Below are 18011 nucleotides of genomic sequence, written 5' to 3' on the forward strand. Positions count from 1 at the left end.
GTCTGCAATAGGCCGGTTGGCCTGTGCATGGCGGCTTCTGTTTAGGTTTTTGTAGTATTTGTTTTATTTGGATCTTTATATTTAACTCGTGACAGTTAGTGCCCACCCCCTTAACACAGACCGCGCTAACCCTAACCCAGCCCCCCCTCCCCCTCCCCCCGGTAATGTTAGAGTGTTTGGTCGTGAGGTGAAATAAGCCGGGTGCCTAATTTTCACGTGATCCCGTTTATATTTATTTGGTGTTATAAGTTTATTGTGGAAGGTATAGTGAGGATGGTTATAGTGTAGTGACCAGTTGGTGTGATGGTGTTATCTGATAGTGAGGGAGGGAGGAGCGGCGCCATGTTATCAGAGTTATCTCCTCACACAGGCAGTGTAACCCTGGCAGATACTGAGTGTTGTTAGCCAACACGGCGCGGCGGCCCAGTTGATGTGTATACTCTTAATGACCCGCCAGTGATCTTGTTGTTCACGTTGACCCTCGCCACCACCTGTCTCTTACCTGTTATGATGGACGGGGTCAGGTGAGCGCGGACCGCCCAGGGGAGGTGCTACTGCTGTAGTGGGCGGGGCGTGGTGTGTGGCTAAAGTGGGTGTGGTGTGGGTGTAGCGGCAGTGCGCCACCAGCCCCCTCGTCCCTTCCTCCCTGGGTGTGGGCGGCGCCGACCTGATGTTGGTGTGGGGTCGGCGGGCCTGAGGCGCCGCCCGCTGGTCGCCGTGTCGGGGGCGGGCGTGTGGAGGGATGGCGGCGGGTGGGGTGGTGCGGGCGTGGAGCGTGGCGCCCTACTAGCACCACCCTCGCCCGCTGCGCCCCTAGGTGGGCGGGGAGGTGGCGGCCGCACGCCCCGCCACTACCACCACGCCACACGACCCCCGGGGGCGCCGCCCCGTGCACGTACCCCGGGGGGCCCTCCCCTCCCACGACCATCACGACCACACACTCCTCGCTACCACCACCATCACCACTACCAGGCGGGGCCCCGCCCCCTGCGTCAACCTGTGTCAGTGACCACGACCGGTGGGACACCACCACCACTACTACAGCGACCCCGCCCCCAGCCCTCCCCTGCCACCACTACCACCAGCAGCTGCACCGGTGGGCCACCCTCCACCCACACTAGCACGTGCGCCTTCCGCGGGGTGACCCGGGAGCAGGGCGCGGGGGGTCACCACCACCAGCAGATAGGGTGGTGCTGCTGCCCCGCCACTATGACCACTGTGGGGCCCTCAGACCCCCTCCCGGGCTGCCTGGACGCTGACGCTGCCTACGTGTGCACCGCCCTCGCCCCCTCCTGCTTCCTCATACAGAAGGTGCGAGAGGTAGGTCGTCCCCAGCCTCTTGTCTACTGTGTGTGAATCTGCAAAAACCCTCAAATGTTACTGTTCACCTTGGTATTATTGGAGCGTGCGCGCGCACACACACACACACACACACACACACACACACACACACCCACGGTTTATATGAGTGATGGCTGGGAGGCTCCGGTTTGGTTCCGTCATGTGGCCACCATCACCGCCAACCACCCAAATTAGTGAGACGTGAAGCCAATACTGTACCAGAGCCAACGATACCACACACCCACCACCACACGCCCACACCCACCACCACCACACGCCCACACCCACCACCACCACACGCCCACACCCACCACCACCACACGCCCACACCCACCACCACCACCACCCACACCACCACCACCACACGCCCACACCCACCACCACCACCACACGCCCACACCCACCACCACCCACACACGCCCACACCCACCACCACCACCACACGCCCACACCCACCACCACCACCACACGCCCACCCACCACCACCACCACCCCACCACCACTCACCGCCCACACCCACCACCACCACCACACGCCCACACCCACCACCACCACCACCACCGCCCACACCCACCACCACCACCACACCCCGCACCCACCACCACCACCACACACCCACACCCACCACCACCACCACGCCCACACCACCACACGCCCACACCCACCACCACCACCACACGCCCACACCCACCACCACCACACGCCCACACCCACCACCACCACACGCCCACACCCACCACCACCACACGCCCACACCCACCACGCTATTTTGTAGCTCTCCGTATTGGAGTCCTGACAAGGAATTACGTAATACAAATCTTGACCTTTAACCTTTCTGACACCCCTCCCCCACGATGATTATATAAAACAGTAAACATACGTAACACGCCGTCTATGAGTTACACACGTCACTCAAGCGTCCTCCAGGAGTGAGTGAGTAACGAGGAATTCCTGTGAGTTGAGAGGTGTAGTACCTGTGAGGTGTGACGTAACTAGCGGGTGATTTAGATACCTGTATACAAGGTTGTGTGTGTGTGGCAGGACACGATGCAAGAGTTGAGTGGTGGTGGTGATGGTAGTGAAGTGGTGGTGGTGGCGGCGTTGAGTTATGAGATAGGTGGGTGTGTGTGTGTGGACGGACTCAAGGTGAGGGACTCCACTTTTTCCTCTACATACACTAGTTACCTTGCCACACCCTAACACACACTAGTTACCTTGCCACACCCTAACACACACACACACACATATATCAGTATTGTTGTTGTAGTTGGGGCAGTTATGTGTTGGGGGGGACGGGTGGGGGGTGGTAAGATAACATGAGGGGAGAGCCGGATAAATATTACAGTAAGATAACGGTAAGATAAAGATAACCTGGACGTTAACAGGAGAGATATTTGTGGGGGGGGGATGTAAATAGTGAGAGACGGAGTCAGTGTGATAACTGTGGCGATTCATAACACTTTAATGATTGTGGCAAGGCCTGTGGTGGTGTGGGGAAGGCCTGTGGTGGTGTGGGGAAGGCGTGTGGTGTGCGGAAGGCGTGTGGTGATTCAGTTGACGAGTTAATAGTAGTATATATTTATAGTCTAGTTCACTTACATCTTACTGCCATCAACACCTCCCTCCCCTTACCCCTCCCCCTTACCCTTCCCCCTTACCCGTCCATTCTCTCTTCCCTACCTCTCCCCCTGTGTATGTGTACTCTCATAAGCCTACACTGCATCCATTTAGACGTACATACATTCCTCTTGGACACGCACACACAGCAGGGAATAGTCAGGTTTGGGAGGAGGAAAAAGATTATATTGTTAAGTTACAGTACACGAGCGAACCGGGGGAGTGAGTGTACTTGTTGCTGCTGTCGACAAGTACAGATTAAGTAAGGGTCAAGTACACCTCAGGCGAAATAATCCCCGTACAAAAAAGGACAAAGATTAGCAGGACTGTGTGAGAGTGTGTGTGTGGAATCACTTATATGCTTTTGGCATTTTGTACCGACAGTGAGCTTTAAATTGGTTGTGGTGTTTGTGATTGGTGAATGTGATTGCAGTAGACCTGTTATTGACCCAGACCTCTTGTTTACAACTAACCTTTCTCACTCGTTATCTCTCCCAAACTAATAATATTTGTAGTTGACCAGCCAGTTAATGATAAGGTTGATATGGTAATTTTTTCCACTCATCCACCACCCCAGCTTATTTCACCTAAAAGATTAACCTAACCTAATCTAACCCAGGTTATTTAATTTAAAGACTAACCACCCTAACACCATTTGTGGGGGGGGGGGAGGAGATGAAGTGAGGGTAGGGTGTTAGGTGAAATAAGCTGGGGTGGTGATTCTTTTGTTATCCCTATTTCCACAACAATATTGACCTAACCTAACCTATCCTTCCCTATTCTACTGTTTACCAATACCGTATACGTGTCTTAGGTGCTTGTGGTGTGAGTGTATGCGAGATGCTTGTGCTTGTACCGGAACGGACTGGGCAGCGAGGAGTTGAGCTATTTCTAGTGCCCGAGAGAGAGGGGGGGGTGGAGGGGGCGGCAGTTTGTATGAAGGTGTCAAAGAGAGAGAGAGAGAGAGCGAGCATATATGTTCAACACTCACACATCTTGTCACAGTGTATGTTGACGTGGGGTCGGCAGTCGCCCATGCCTGCCTTTAGTCTGTTGGTCGATGTGGAAGTGTACAAGACTATGGACGTAAACCGGAAATTATATGTGTGTATGCAAACGTGTAAGTATAAACATTATGTACATGTATTAGATGGTGTACATAGGGTATGGTGTGGTGTGTAGTTGGGGAAGAGAATGGGAAAAATAGGTAACATTGTCCAGCTTTAACACACACACACACAGTCCAGTGCTTCGGGTAGTTTAAGGTGGCTCACCGGTCCTGTTTATATTAGTCACAGAAAACTGGCCGACTCAAGGTTGTGTGTGTGTGGGTTCGCCAGTAGAACACCCCAAGATTAGCCCCACCATTTGTTTCACCTGAAGATTAACTCGATGTGATTTAACTCCTAAACAGGTTAATTAAACTTATCAAACCAAGAGCCAACACTTAGCGATGGTTTTTAAATTAGACAAAGTTTTGATTTCGGCGTACGCTAGGTTTTGATTAGGTTGGGCAGATAATGTGAGTGAGATGGGCTGGGTGTAAACAGGAAGAAACTGGTTCACAAATAGGGTGGTGGACGAGTGGAACAAGCTTAGCAACTTTGTAGTAAGTGCTGGAACTCTGGAAAGTTTCAAAAGGAGGCTAGATAGATTCATGGATGATAGAGAGTGGTAGTAACTCTACAGGAGCTGCCATGCACAGGCCAACCAGCCTATTGCAGACTCCTTATTTTCTTATGTTCTTATGTATGAACCAATAGGCCTACTGCAGTTTCCTTCATTCTAGTGTTTTTGAGAGCGAGAGAGAGAGACAGGCACATTTTAGTCAACCTAGAGTAAGAATGTCTTAAAGATTTAAGATTTTTTTTAGATTGCCCCCAAGGGGGCTAGTTTATTGGGCACCCCCTTACATCCTGTGCAAGGTGAAGCGCAGAAGCTTTTACAGTGTGTGTGTGTGTGGGGTCAGTCAGGTCAGGTCACAGGGTCAGAGAGAGGGGTTAGGGGTGATGTTAGTTTGACCCTTCGGGAGAAGGGGGGAGTGTCCCAGGGGGAATTATCGTGAGCTGTGATTGGTGGATGGACGTTGTCTGGTCTCTGTAGTGTTTGTGATGGACTCCCTCCCTCTCCTTTCCCCATCTTCCCCCTCACTCCCCATTCATCCTTCTACCCCCTATCCACCTCCTCACCTACCCCTCCATCCTCCCACCCCTTCTCCCCCTCCTCAACCACATCCTCTCAACCTCCCCATGTGACCTGACCTAAGTGTGTGATGGACCACCCTCTCCTCCCCCTTCCCTCTCATGTGACCTGACCTCAGTAAACACGAGGCAGGATGACAACAACACCGTATACAGTACAGTCGTCTTACTGGAACACACACACACACACACACACACTATCACTGTGTATCTCAACAACGTGAACCGTGTTTAGTGATATTATTTGATAATTTATTCTTTTTCATCTACAAATGTATTCCAGGTCTCGTCTCTGCATCTTATTCAGCGCCAGTTGCTTGTCTTGGTATCTTATTATTATTATTATTATTATTAAATACCATCGTGAACAAAAATCAATGAACATATTTTTGGGGTACAATTTGGCATACTGTACCTGTGTGTGATGTGGGTAAGAGGGAGGCTTATTTTACATTATTTACACTTATTTACAATTATATTTACTTCTTTTTACTCATATATTTTTCTTCTTGTTTCGGTATGAGGCAATCACATATATACACCACAAGTGTTCAGGTGATTTTGGCCTCAACTGTACAGGTGTGAGATAGAGGATTAGATATAGGGTTAGCTATAGTCTTTGTGTGTGTGTGTGTGTGTGTGTGTGTGTGTGTTTACTTCCGGTTAGTAGATGGTAAGGGTGTATTGTGTGTGCGTATAGTGTGGGTTCTGATGAAGATTTTATCATACTAATGCACCATATGAAGGGGGGGTTAGGTGAGGTAAGGTTCGCGTTAGGGTGGTTAATCCTCGGGGGAAATAAGTTGGGATGGGCAGTCTACAGGTGACCCAAGAAATGTTATTCAATACACTAAATGTTTACGTCATAAGAGATAAGTCTTTAATAACCGCTTGGCTGTACACCTGTGGTCGTATACAGGTGCTCACAGGTGTGCCTCTTGATACCCCCTCACCCCCCCCCACACACACACCAGTTTATATACTACACTTAACTGTTAACTGTGTGTGTGTGTGTGTGTGTGTGAGGGGGAGACTTGGCAAGGGTGGTGGACGGTCAACTTTACATACTTGCCAAGGTCGCCAACACCTCCTCACCCCAATGGGGGCAAGTCTCTTCTCTCCCCACCCACTTCCCTCACCTCGTGGAGGGGGGGGGGTTGTCTCTCCCTCTCACCTTATATGGGGACCCGTCTCTCTCCTTGCTCACCAATTCAATTTTTTTCAATTTCAATTAGACCCTGCTCACCGAATCTAACCTAACCTTAACCTACCTCAAGTCGTCTCTCTCTCTCTCAGGAGAATTCTAGGACCTCTCACTACTACCTCACCTGGCCGGGGGGGAGGGGGGGATTATCTCTAAACCTACCTACTTAATCCTTTTCCTTGTTCATTCTTGGATGCTCCCTCTCCCTTCTTCACCTTTAACAGTCTCTCTCTTTCATTCTTTATGTTTTAATTCTCTCTCTCTCTCTCTCTCTCTCTCTCTCTCTCTCTCTCTCTCATGGTAAGTGCAGTGGACCGTTTCGCCTCGTGGATACACCGTCTCCTGTATTTCATCTTTTTTCTTCTCTTCCATTTTCCACTTTCTCTTGCTGTTTCTTCCACCTTGTCTCCTTCTTCTCCATCTTCTTTCTCCTCTTCTCTCTTTTTTTATCTTTCTTTCTCTCGTTTTTATTGATGTTCTACAGGTCGTCTTGTTTTTTGTTTTTTTTTTCATTCCTTCATTATTCCTCTTCTCTCTCTTCCTCTATTCCCGTGTCCACCTATATTCCTTATTATTCCTTCTTCCGCTTGCACCAAATTCATTCTTTCCTCTCCACTCTCGCTACTCTCTTCCTACCTCGTCTCCCTCCTTCTACCTAGTGTGTGTGTGTGAATTAGACGTTGATATGGGGGGCGAGGGTAATGATGATAATAGCAATGATAATGTATACTGCATTCACTAGTGTTGTATGATAATGTATACTGTATTCACTGGTGTTGTATGATAATGTATACTTTTTGTCCTCCGGTGCAGGTGTCTGGTGGAGGCGGCGCAGTGCTCAATCCGGAGGCTTCGGTGTTCCATCTGCCTCCCGCCCTACACGCCGCCCACACGCCCACCACACCTCACGCCGTGACGCCAACCATCAATGGATTTCACTCAAGTGGTAAGTAAGGGCCGGGGTTGACGTAACCTAACCTAATGGCAAATGAAATTCAACACCAGCAAGTGCAGCGTACTTAATATTAGAAGAACAAATACTGTCAATGTATACAGCCTTAACAACATCAACCTAGAGAAGTCGACTTGTGAAAGAGACCTAGGGGTACTTGTAAGCCCGGACCTACGGCCTAGAAAACAGTGCGTTAATGTTCGAAATAAGGCAAACAGAGTATTGGGTTTTATATCTAGAAGTGTTAGTAACAAGAGTGCAGAGGTCTTATTGCAACTAGTATATCTTGCGCTAGTCGGGGCGCATCTTGATTATGCTGTTCATTTCTGGTGCCCCTATTATAGAATGGATATCAATTCACGGGAGTCGGTGCAGCGAAGAATGACGAAAATGATTCCGGGACTTAGAAACCTTCCATATCAGGATAGGTTAAAGAAACTTAACTTGCATTCCCTAGAAAGACGAAGAGTGCGGGGAGATATGATAGAAGTATTTAAGTGGGTGAAAGGAATCAATAAAGGGGATATAGATAAAGTTCTTATAATAAACAAAGGGGACATTACAAAGGTACTTAAACTATCCAACCAGGAGCGAACTCGTAACAATGGTTTTAAATTAGACAAATTTAGATTTAGGCACGAAATAGGTAAACATTGGTTTGGAAACAGAGTAGTGGATGAATGGAACAAGATACCAAATATCATCATTAACTCGAATACGCTGGATAGCTTATATGAGCAATAGGGGTTGGGTGTAAATGGGACTACCCAGTATGGGCCAATAGGCCCACTGCAGTTTCCTCCATTCTTATGTTCTTATATCCAAGCAGGACAGGACTCGTAGCAACGGATTTAAGTTGGATAAGTTTGGGTTTAGAAGGGAGATAGGAAGGAACTGGTTCACAAATAGGGTGGTGGACGAGTGGAACAAGCTTAGCAATTTTTAGTAAGTGTGGGAACGCTGGAAAGTTTTAAAAGGAGGCTAGATAGATTCATGGATGATAGAGAGTGGTAGTAACTCTCGACAGGAGCTGCCATGCACAGGCCAACCGGCCTATTGCAGACTCCTTATGATACATGAAAATTCACACTAGTCATTAAATGTGTGTACTTAACGTATACACACTTAACAGTTGTGGTACACACACACACTGCATGTACATCATTAGTAGCAGTACAGTGGGTGTTATGGTGTGTTGTGTAATGTAGTATTGGAAGACACGTGATAATTGTAGCACGTGAAGCACGCTTACTAATGTTCTAGTGGTTTGTGTACTGTTAAAGTTATAGATAATGTGTGTTTTGATGTACTTACAGTGTTGCTGATGTACTGTATGTGTTGATTTGTATTTGTGTACTTGCAATGTTATAGTTGATAATGGAGAGTCTGTGTGAGTGCGGTATGAGCGGCAGATGGCAGCAGCGGCGGGGCTCCCAAGATGCACCGCGCTACTGCCATGCGGCCGGTGCGGCAGCCATCTTGGAATATCTAGGTCGTCTCCCTTAGGCAAGAGTCCCTCATCTCTGTGAGTTTTTCCTCTCTTCCTACTGCCACCATGGCCAATAGTAGTATGGTAGGTCGCCCTGGTTATTAGAGCGTCTTTTTAGATGCAGAAATAAGGAGGTACATGGCCGTATAGCCGTGTGATGGAGGAGAAATGTGTGCGTGTATGTGGTGGTGCGGGATATACGGTGGTGGTCGGGTGTGTTGTTACTCTCGGGGCTGGACGCTGCTGCCTCCCTCACCAGGCCTCAACCATGTGCGTCTCTCCCATCACTTATATTAGTCTTCACCAACAATTCTAACTCAGTGATGATGTTGGAGGAGATACAGAAGAGCCATATTACCTGGTGGTGTGGTGTTGGGGGAGGGGGAGGGCGGTCGTCAACCTAGCATGTTTTGTATCCATATTGGCCGTGTCCTCTCTCACCCCACTAACACCACCACCACCTTAACCCTTTATTAACCAACAACCACTGAGGGATAACAACCAACACGACCTCACAACACTACTGTAGAAATTCCGTGTTAGAAAATTGTGCAGACCATCATGGGGGTTGGGAACAGCTGTTTAGACTGATGCTGACGAACCTTGGCTGTCTCTCCTGCTGTCTTTACTTTTATTATTACGGTGTTTAATTACCTGCTGGGGAGCTACCTCACACCTGCCCTCACTGTCAACTAAATAAGGAGGGAAACACATCACATTATTCACTCTTAATCACATTTTAAAAAGTTTCTAGTGACATTTTTAACAAGTCCAGCAAGTTTTTTATGTAATAAATTTTACACAGTGTTATATTTCCTCTATATATACACATAGTCTTATGATTTGTATCTTTATATACTATGTGTTTGTTAATTTCTCAGCTGCCGTACTTGGAGGTTATTTCTCAGCTGCCGTACTTTGAAGTTTGCGAAGGCTGCGTTTGCTTATAATAAAAATCGGTATTTTGATGATTTCCCGTCCAGTACTGTATTTTGACGTTGCAACAGTTTTACGTTCTCTCGTCTCAGTATTTTGCTGTTATCATTATCAGTCTTACCGGTATGTTCCACAATAACAAGCTGATACATCGTGTCTTTAAATACTTAACTCAAATAATACTTACAAATCGAGTAACTAAAAAAAATAATATTTGAATAGCAACGAGCAATGTTGGTCGGTGACAACCCAACAACCCCGCCCAACACAGTACACCAAACAAGATGAGTGGACTGACAAACAAAACCTCTGATTGGTTGAGTGTAAGAACCTGTGGGAGGGGCGGGGGGTTGTTAATACCATATACTGTATATATATATATGTATATATATTCTAAATAATAATATAATTGGTCAGATAATATTATAAGTTGTACCATCGGCTCGTGGAAGACGTATCGAGTAAAGTGTTTTTAATTGGTACAGGATACAGGTGCTGCAGCTGTCTGTGAAACGTCGATGTCTCAGTACAGCTGCTGTAAACACATGCATGGTGAACAGACTAGACAATGGTGGTTACTAAGATGGCCTTCTTTCTAACCTACCCTACCCTATAATTCAGAGGAGAATGACGAGACTAATTCCAGGCATTAGGAACCTTGAGTACAGAGACAGGTTAAAGCATCTTAATTTGCACTCCCTCGAGAGACGTAGAGCGAGGGGCGACATGATAGAGGTGTATAAATGGAAGTCAGGGCTAAACAAAGATGATATAACAAAGGTACTCAAATATCCAACCTGGAGCGAACTCGTAACAATGGCTTTAAATTAGACAACTTTAGATTTAGGCGCGAAATAGGTAAACAATGGGTTGGAAATATAGTGGACGAGTGGAACAAGTTAGCAAACATCATCGTTAACTTTACGCTGGGTAGCTTCAAACATAGGTTGGATTGCTATATTCGCTATAGGGTTGGGTGTAAATGGGATTGCCCAGTATGGGCCAATAGGCCCGCTGCAGTTTCCTCCATTCATATGTTCTTATAACCTAGCCATTGACAATACTGCGGCCGTACTTATATCCACTACAAGTTTTTTAAGCATGTGGTTCGTCTGTACAGATCATACTGGCTGTTGTACAAATGGTAAATTGTCTTTTCTTTTATTCCATTTTATACATAGGGGCGGGGGGGGGTCCTTTAGCCAGTGTTAAAGGGATAATGTTCCAATGTTCCAATGAACTGGATCATGCCAGTTTCACCTGAAAGTTAACCACTAACATAACTTAATTAATTCCCACCAGGTATCGTTAGGGTTTTTAATCAGCGGGTGATATAAACTGGGGGCTAATCTTCACACCTTTTGAGTTTTATGGGGAAATAACAAGATACTGTTTTATTTTACTTTTTAGTTTTAAATACCAGAGCAGATAGTCACATCCTTGTCATGCTTGGCTATCCATATCAGACTCGACTTGTATCTCCTGATGTGGTAAGTGACTTGTTGGGTAATTACAGTATTTAATCCATTCCATTTTTGTCTGAGTCATTGTTTAATGGTATTTGTCAAACTGAATGACTTAAATGTAGTGTTAAAGTGGACAAGGTGATTTGCTGTGTGTGTGCATTTTTTGTTGTCTTGCCATTTCCTTAAAAAACTGATGATGTGGGACATTCCTTTGCTTACACGCACAGAGGTGTTGAGGTTATTTATGGATGGCTTGCAATTTTTTTTACTTTGTTGGATTTGTTTGAGGTGGAGCAGAGGGGCCAAGGGACAAGAGATGTGGTGATTGTTTTCAAAAGATTTTAGGGTATTAAGTACAGCATAGAATTTAAGTCTGGTTTTTGTCGTGTAAGAGGTGGCTTCTAAGACGACAGGCATTGACTGAAGTGCGGCACGACCAAAAATAAAACTCGTTTGATACCTTTGATAGGATCCATGCATCTTGTTAGAAATGTATACCACATCAAACACATCATCAAGGTATACAGTACAGGTAAACCCTTAAGAACATAAGAAAATAAGGAGTCTGCAATAGGCCGGTTGGCCTGTGCATGGCAGCTCCTGTCGAGAGTAACTACCACTCTATCATCCATGAATCTATCTAGCCTCCTTTTAAAACTCTCCAGCATTCCAGCACTTACTACAAAGCTGCTAAGCTTGTTCCACTCGTCCACCACCCTATTTGTTAACCAGTTCCTTCCTATCTCCCTCCTAAACCTAAACTTATCCAATTTAAATCTGTTGCTAGGAGTCCTATCCTGCTGTAGGGGAGGGAAGGGGCTAAGCTGCCAGTTAGGGTTAAAGAGCCAGATTAAGTGAGGTAGAACAGTACACTGACTGTGCTTGAAAGATTCCTGTCAGCAGAAATTGTGTTGACACCATCATCCATAAGTGTCAGTTGTTGGCATCGGGTCTGGATGGGAAGGGAGCAGTGGCAACATAGAAGTGATTTCTCCTGTAAGTAAAGCTAGAAGGTCTTAACTTCCTAACAGAAAGGGAGCCAAAGGAGTAAAGTCACTGACACTGTTTATACTGTATGCCCAGACTGGTATATTAAAGTGAACTGACCAAAGGAAATTTTTGATAGACGTAGTGTAACATTAAGCCATAATTAAAATTTTCATCATTTCACTGCTGGTGTTTAACCACAATTTTTAATTTTTTCTAAATTGTATAGTTGCCTTGAGTCACCTGTGCATAAATGTAATTCTGTACGTGAATATATTTTTAATTTACGTCGTCTTGTTCTAACTAAATACTTTTCTGGATACCTACGTAGCTGAGTACCCTGGCTATTTGTATATAGTATTACAGCTAATATTGTCAACTAATTCTATGCCTCGCCTATCATTCGTTTGTTTTTATTATTTGTACCCTAAAGTTTTCTCACTTAGGTTAATTTCCTCTAAAGTTGTTTTTATGTTAATAATAATGGATATCAGTAATTATAATTTGTAGTGTTATCTGTATCCCAGAACCACACATAGAACATAACCAGTTTTTGAAACCTCACTTGAATCTTACAAAAACAGAGAATTCCCAACTATGTCACCCCTTACAGTAATTTTCAGTTTGCAGCATTTTTATTTTTTCCCATTTATTATTATAGTGAAATTCTATCTCAAATCTGCATGTTGTATTAAAAAAAAATTCCCTGATGAAACCATTATTACCAGAAGTATGCTGCACAGGAAAGAATTGGTGACAAATTATTTGTTTTTATCTAGGAAATGTTTTAATACTTTTGCTAATTGGCCGAGGCTAATTATAGGGACCCTTGAGAAACCTAATAGTGAGCGAGAGATATGATGAGCGCAGTTAGCGGCCATCGTGAGACATCATGGCGAGATTGGTCTGCATGATTAGCGGCGGTGTTGTCAATGGCAGAAGCCAGAATCATGTCTTTGGAAACCTTGTAATCAAAGACTTAAGAGATGTGGCGATTACTCGACTGTTTTTGTAGAAGTTCGGTAAGACCTGGAAGCTTTTGGGGGATAATCGGGTTAGGGTCATCTTGTACCTAGATAAGTCATACCCAAGATTACTTGCACCCAATTCAAGAGATAATCCCTACCTATTAGTATATATGCTGTGCATTTTAGTTTTATCTATGATTACAAAAAAGATTATGTAAATCTTGTAGGAAAGTGCAGTGAAATAGTGAAATGTAGTGCAGCACTTTAAACTGGTTGCCTCTCATTACATAAGTATGTAATTCCATCACACAAACATTGCACTGCAAGTACTGAACTTGACAAGGGCTGAAACGGTACTGGAGCTATGAAACAAAGTCCGAGCTTATATTCAAAACTGAACTCGCTCACATAGGATTAGTGGACCCAGGTGGCACCCCTTTGGTCATCCGGCATCACGTCCTTCGATAGTCACGCATCACAAAGTCGCCGAATAACCTGACTGTGATACATGACTATTGAAGGACGTGACGTAGGATGATCAAAGGGATGCTGCTTTGTAGCGTGGAAGTTCTGCAGTCGACTTAAATGCCAAGAATGGGCCTAATTCAAACTTTTAACCTGAAAATAATCGGGTCGATTTATACGCTGCGATATACTGTATTTGTATATACTGTAGTATCGTAAATTGGGTACGATTTGTCCAGCACCCGGGGTAATCCAGTTGCTGATGCTTATTGGTCTTGGGTCCTTGTGGAAATGGATAGCTGCCATAGTACATGTAAAACACATTTTGTATATCAGTAAGAATAAGTGAAGGGAGAAAGTGTGTGTGTGTTTGTTTTGCCAGCTGCCCTGTATAAAGAGTAATGATGATAAGATCTTGGCTTTAACTTGATTTTAGAGTTAGGTGAGCTGCTGCTCTGTAATGGTAGATTGTGTGGAGTAATGGTATACCTGTTAGATAACTTATGGTCTGAAGGGGAATACCAGAACGGATAATATGATAAAGCTCTAGGAAAGGCCTTGTGAGAATTATGTGTGTGGGGGGGGGGGTCTTTAAAATTTTCCTATTACAATAAGAGATAGCAGAAATGCACAAAAAGTGTGTGAGTCTATTATTTTGCATTGATAGTAGGAATTGATAACTGATATTGGAAAATTAATTAATGTTGTGGGAAATATTTATATTTTAGTGTTAATTTTGTTTTACATTCTTATACTGTATTACTCATTTTTTCTGCTTTGAGAACCTTGCAAAGGTCTATAGAAAAAATACTGTTTCTTTTCAGTTTACCCCTTCATGAATGGGGATGTCGCCAAACAGTATTGCGGGGCATGCCCCCCCACTCCTGGCCCCATGGCAGTAGAGTCTCCCGTGGAGGCCTCCACCTCCTCCCCCAACACATCATTACCTGTAGAGGCTGGCACTACCACAGGCCAGCCCCCAGGAAAGACTGCTCTGGTTCCCAAGACAACAGAGGATATGGCAGCAGCTGCACAAAACAAGGAACAAGAGGGGAATGCAAAAGCCTGCACTTCCCTCAGTAGTTCACAGCAGAATGGTGAAGTGTCTCCGGAGAGCGGTCAACCAAGTGCCTCCCCCCTTCCCACCCCACTGCCAACCCCACCTCCTAGTAGTAGAAGCAGTGTGTCTGTTGAAGATGGCAAAGATCCAGATAAGAAAGAGGAAGAGTCGCCAGAAAATAAGACTAAAGAACACCTCACCACCAGCGAGACCCAGGGCACACAGACCACCCCTGCACAGACTCCTACACCAAGCACACCTGCACAGACTCCTCCTGCACAGCCTCAGCAGTCCATCCAACAGACCCGGGACCAGATAAAGCAGGAGGTGGCGCAGCAGGTCGAATACTTTTTCTCCAGGTCAGTTATATTTACCTTTTGTTTTTCTTTATTTATTTCTCCCCAGAACTGTCCAGATGTTCTGTATCAGATAAAAGATATTCGGTGCTTTCTTACATGTCATAAAAGGTGACTTTAGAATGGCTGGAGTTAAAGTTGGATGCTGCTGAAATATGTTTAAGCTTGGTGTATAATTATTTAGTGTGTGTGTAGTGAACATTTGGGGTTGTATCACATATTTGTAGTACAGTAATCCTGTGTTTTTCGCGGGAATTACGTTCCTGAAACCCCCGCGAAAAGCCAAAACCGTGAATACTCTTTTAGGAATCGCTGTACCCGTGGCCACCAAACAGCTCTCTGCTCACAGCCCAATGGTCACACTGATCCACTGTACCGTCATTTACTAACATCATTATTTGAAACTAATCATATTGTAGTATAATAATGGAAAAACGTAAACACGGTTATATACAAAAAAGTTATTTACAAGTAAATAATAATTTTTTTTTTTCGCTGTGGTCGGCAAAAGCTTCATTGCCAGCCTCCCTGTTGTCCTGGCGTCTGCCCGCCCTCACTCAGTCCGCCAGCCAGCCAGTTCTCTCTTACCCACATTCCTCTACTTGAAGACTTGTATTTTGATAAAAGACACAAATGAATTGTCAGTCTTCACCACATCTTGAGCCATAGCTCATACCACCTCTGAGCTTGTCCAATAAAACTTTTTTTTCCGTTAAGGTCATCACTATTCTTGATCTCTTGGTCACTTTAGAGCCTTTGCTAGTAATATTTGCCGTTGATGAGGCTGGTTTGCGTCCGGAGCCATGTCGAATGCACGTGGGAGGACAAACAGAAGAGGTAATCACAGTAGCGTTCGTAGTACTGTACTGTAGGCACGTGTGGACTGAGCACACCTTTATAGTTCCTCCTCCTCCTTCTCCTCTAGCTTCTCGGAGCAGCGGGTGTCTGAGGCGGGATAAGGTGGCTTCTGTCTGCTGCACCGCACAGGGGAATATCGAGAATGGCGCGAAATATAAATTTTTGTTTTTAAAGGATATTTTATATATACGAGGTCTGTCCAAAAAGAAACCAAACATATTAAGTAGCGCGCCAACGAGCCAGCGCAGCGTGCTCATGATAGGAGCGCTGTGTAGCGGTGACCTTGACCTTTAGTCTAACACTAGCCACATCACGCCACATCAATTAGTCATCGAGCTACATGCGCTAAAGTGAACGTGCGTTTAGTGCACTTGGCGATTTGTTGCAAGTTGAACAATGAAGGATCCTGAAGAACAATGCGTTTGTGTGAAATTCTGTTTCAAATTGGAAAAAACTTTTAAGGAGACTTTTCAAATGTTGCAACAGGCTTATGGGGAGGATTGTTTAAGCAGTACGCAGTGTCACGTGTGGTACCAGCTTTTCAAAAGGGGAAGAACATCCACCGAAGAATATCCCAAATCTGGACGTCAAGAGTCGCTCAAATGTGGAGGTGATGTTGATTGGGAGGGCATTGTTCATCATGAGTTTGTTCCACGTGCTCAGACACTCAATAAAGAGTTTTACTTGGAGGTCCTGAAGCATTTGAGGGAGGCAGTGCGAAAGAAGAGGCCTGAGGCGTGGACAAACAAGACCTGGATGCTGCACCATGACAATGCACCTGCTCACGGGTCGCTAGTTATCGGTGACTTTTTGGCGAAGCACGAGCCGACTAGCGTCCCCCAGCCGCCCCACTCCGGATTTGGCCCCTGCAGACTTTTTTTGGTTCCCAAAGTTGAAAGGTCGCTGATTTCAGACGATAGGGAGACAAGTCTGATTAAGTTGGTAAAGCAATAAATTTGTTTTTCAAAAAGTTTGGTTTCTTTTTGGACAGACCTCGTATATAATTTTTTAGTAAAAAAAATGCGAATGGTCAAAACCGCGATAAAAAAAATGCGAAAAACACAGGATTACTGTATATATAATTAAGTATATCATTTTGGTTATACTGTTGGACATGCACAAGGGGTATATTCAGAAGTGGAAAGACTCATGTTTTCACTGGGCAGCTATCTACCTCGTTAGTAGGTTTGAGGACTTGTCTGCTTCAGGGCCAAGCATCTTGATTGTCCCAGCATCAAGTTTCCAACCTTGGTTACTGGGAGTTGCTTTAAATATTCAAGGTCTTCAGATGGATAACTTGAGATTTTGATGTTTCTTGCTATAACTATCAGTAATATCTCTGCCCTGTGGTAATCCTTGGCCAGGGTGACGTTTTATAGTTTAGCTCCCTAATAATTTCCTATTACAACCATCCCAACTAACTTTTAAGCCCTTGTTTTATCAGTCATTCTTAGCACACATCATTTCCATGCTCTCAGATATAAAGGGAGTGTGGCAGAAAGTGTGCAATAATATAATACCCCATTGGATGTAACTTGTCAAGTGCATTGTCAAGTGTCCAAAAGTGGTTACACACACACCATGAATCTTGTTTGCAAGCTATAGACAAACCACAACTGTGTTTTATAAATAAAACTAGTTTACATATACACTGTACTGTATATATAATTTATTTGTTAGTGTATTGTCTATGGGCATCTTATTATCTCCTTTAATAGTGATTAAAGTTCATTACAATACAGTACAGCCTGTATGTAGTTGTAAATATGTTCAGTGGTGTTTGTGGCCCAACTCAATATATTAGTGTAGTACTCAAGTGTATAAGCAGTGGTGGTTCATTTGGTGTAGGGGCATTTGTTGCTGTTGTAACTACAGTACAGTATTTCTCTTTAAATTCATGTGTTTCCCCCAAATGACACACAGCAGTAAAGTTGGATATTTTGAGAGCGGATAGAGAGTGGGAGAGGGTGCTGTAATGTACAGTAATGCAACGCCAAGCACTTGATATGACAGTGCCATTTATGGAATATATGATACAATAATAGGAAAAGACGTCAACTGTATACTATACTGTTCATCCACCTAGCCAACTGTCTGTCTTGTGTTCTTGT

At 44.9% G+C, this 18011-nt stretch overlaps 1 protein-coding gene across 9 annotated transcripts in view; it reads left to right on the plus strand.

Moving 5' to 3' along the window:
* The window catches only part of LOC121873093 (la-related protein 4-like), a 59020-nt gene that overhangs the window by 28238 nt on the left and 12771 nt on the right, over nt 1–18011 (plus strand). For 4 of the 9 annotated variants that reach the window (XM_042376427.1, XM_042376434.1, XM_042376450.1 and 1 more), the window contains 2 exons: nt 7177–7309; nt 14451–15045. In XM_042376427.1, coding sequence (XP_042232361.1) covers nt 7177–7309; nt 14451–15045 — 728 coding nt within the window. Of the gene's footprint in view, nt 1–812; nt 1321–7176; nt 7310–8702; nt 8889–14450; nt 15046–18011 lie in introns of those variants that run through there. The other 5 variants (XM_042376421.1, XM_042376407.1, XM_042376413.1 and 2 more) reach the window with 5 other exon arrangements.

This window comes from Homarus americanus, unplaced genomic scaffold, assembly GCF_018991925.1.
Source record: "Homarus americanus isolate GMGI-L3 unplaced genomic scaffold, GMGI_Hamer_2.0 scaffold55640, whole genome shotgun sequence".
In the NCBI taxonomy this organism is placed as follows: Eukaryota; Metazoa; Arthropoda; class Malacostraca; order Decapoda; family Nephropidae; genus Homarus; species Homarus americanus.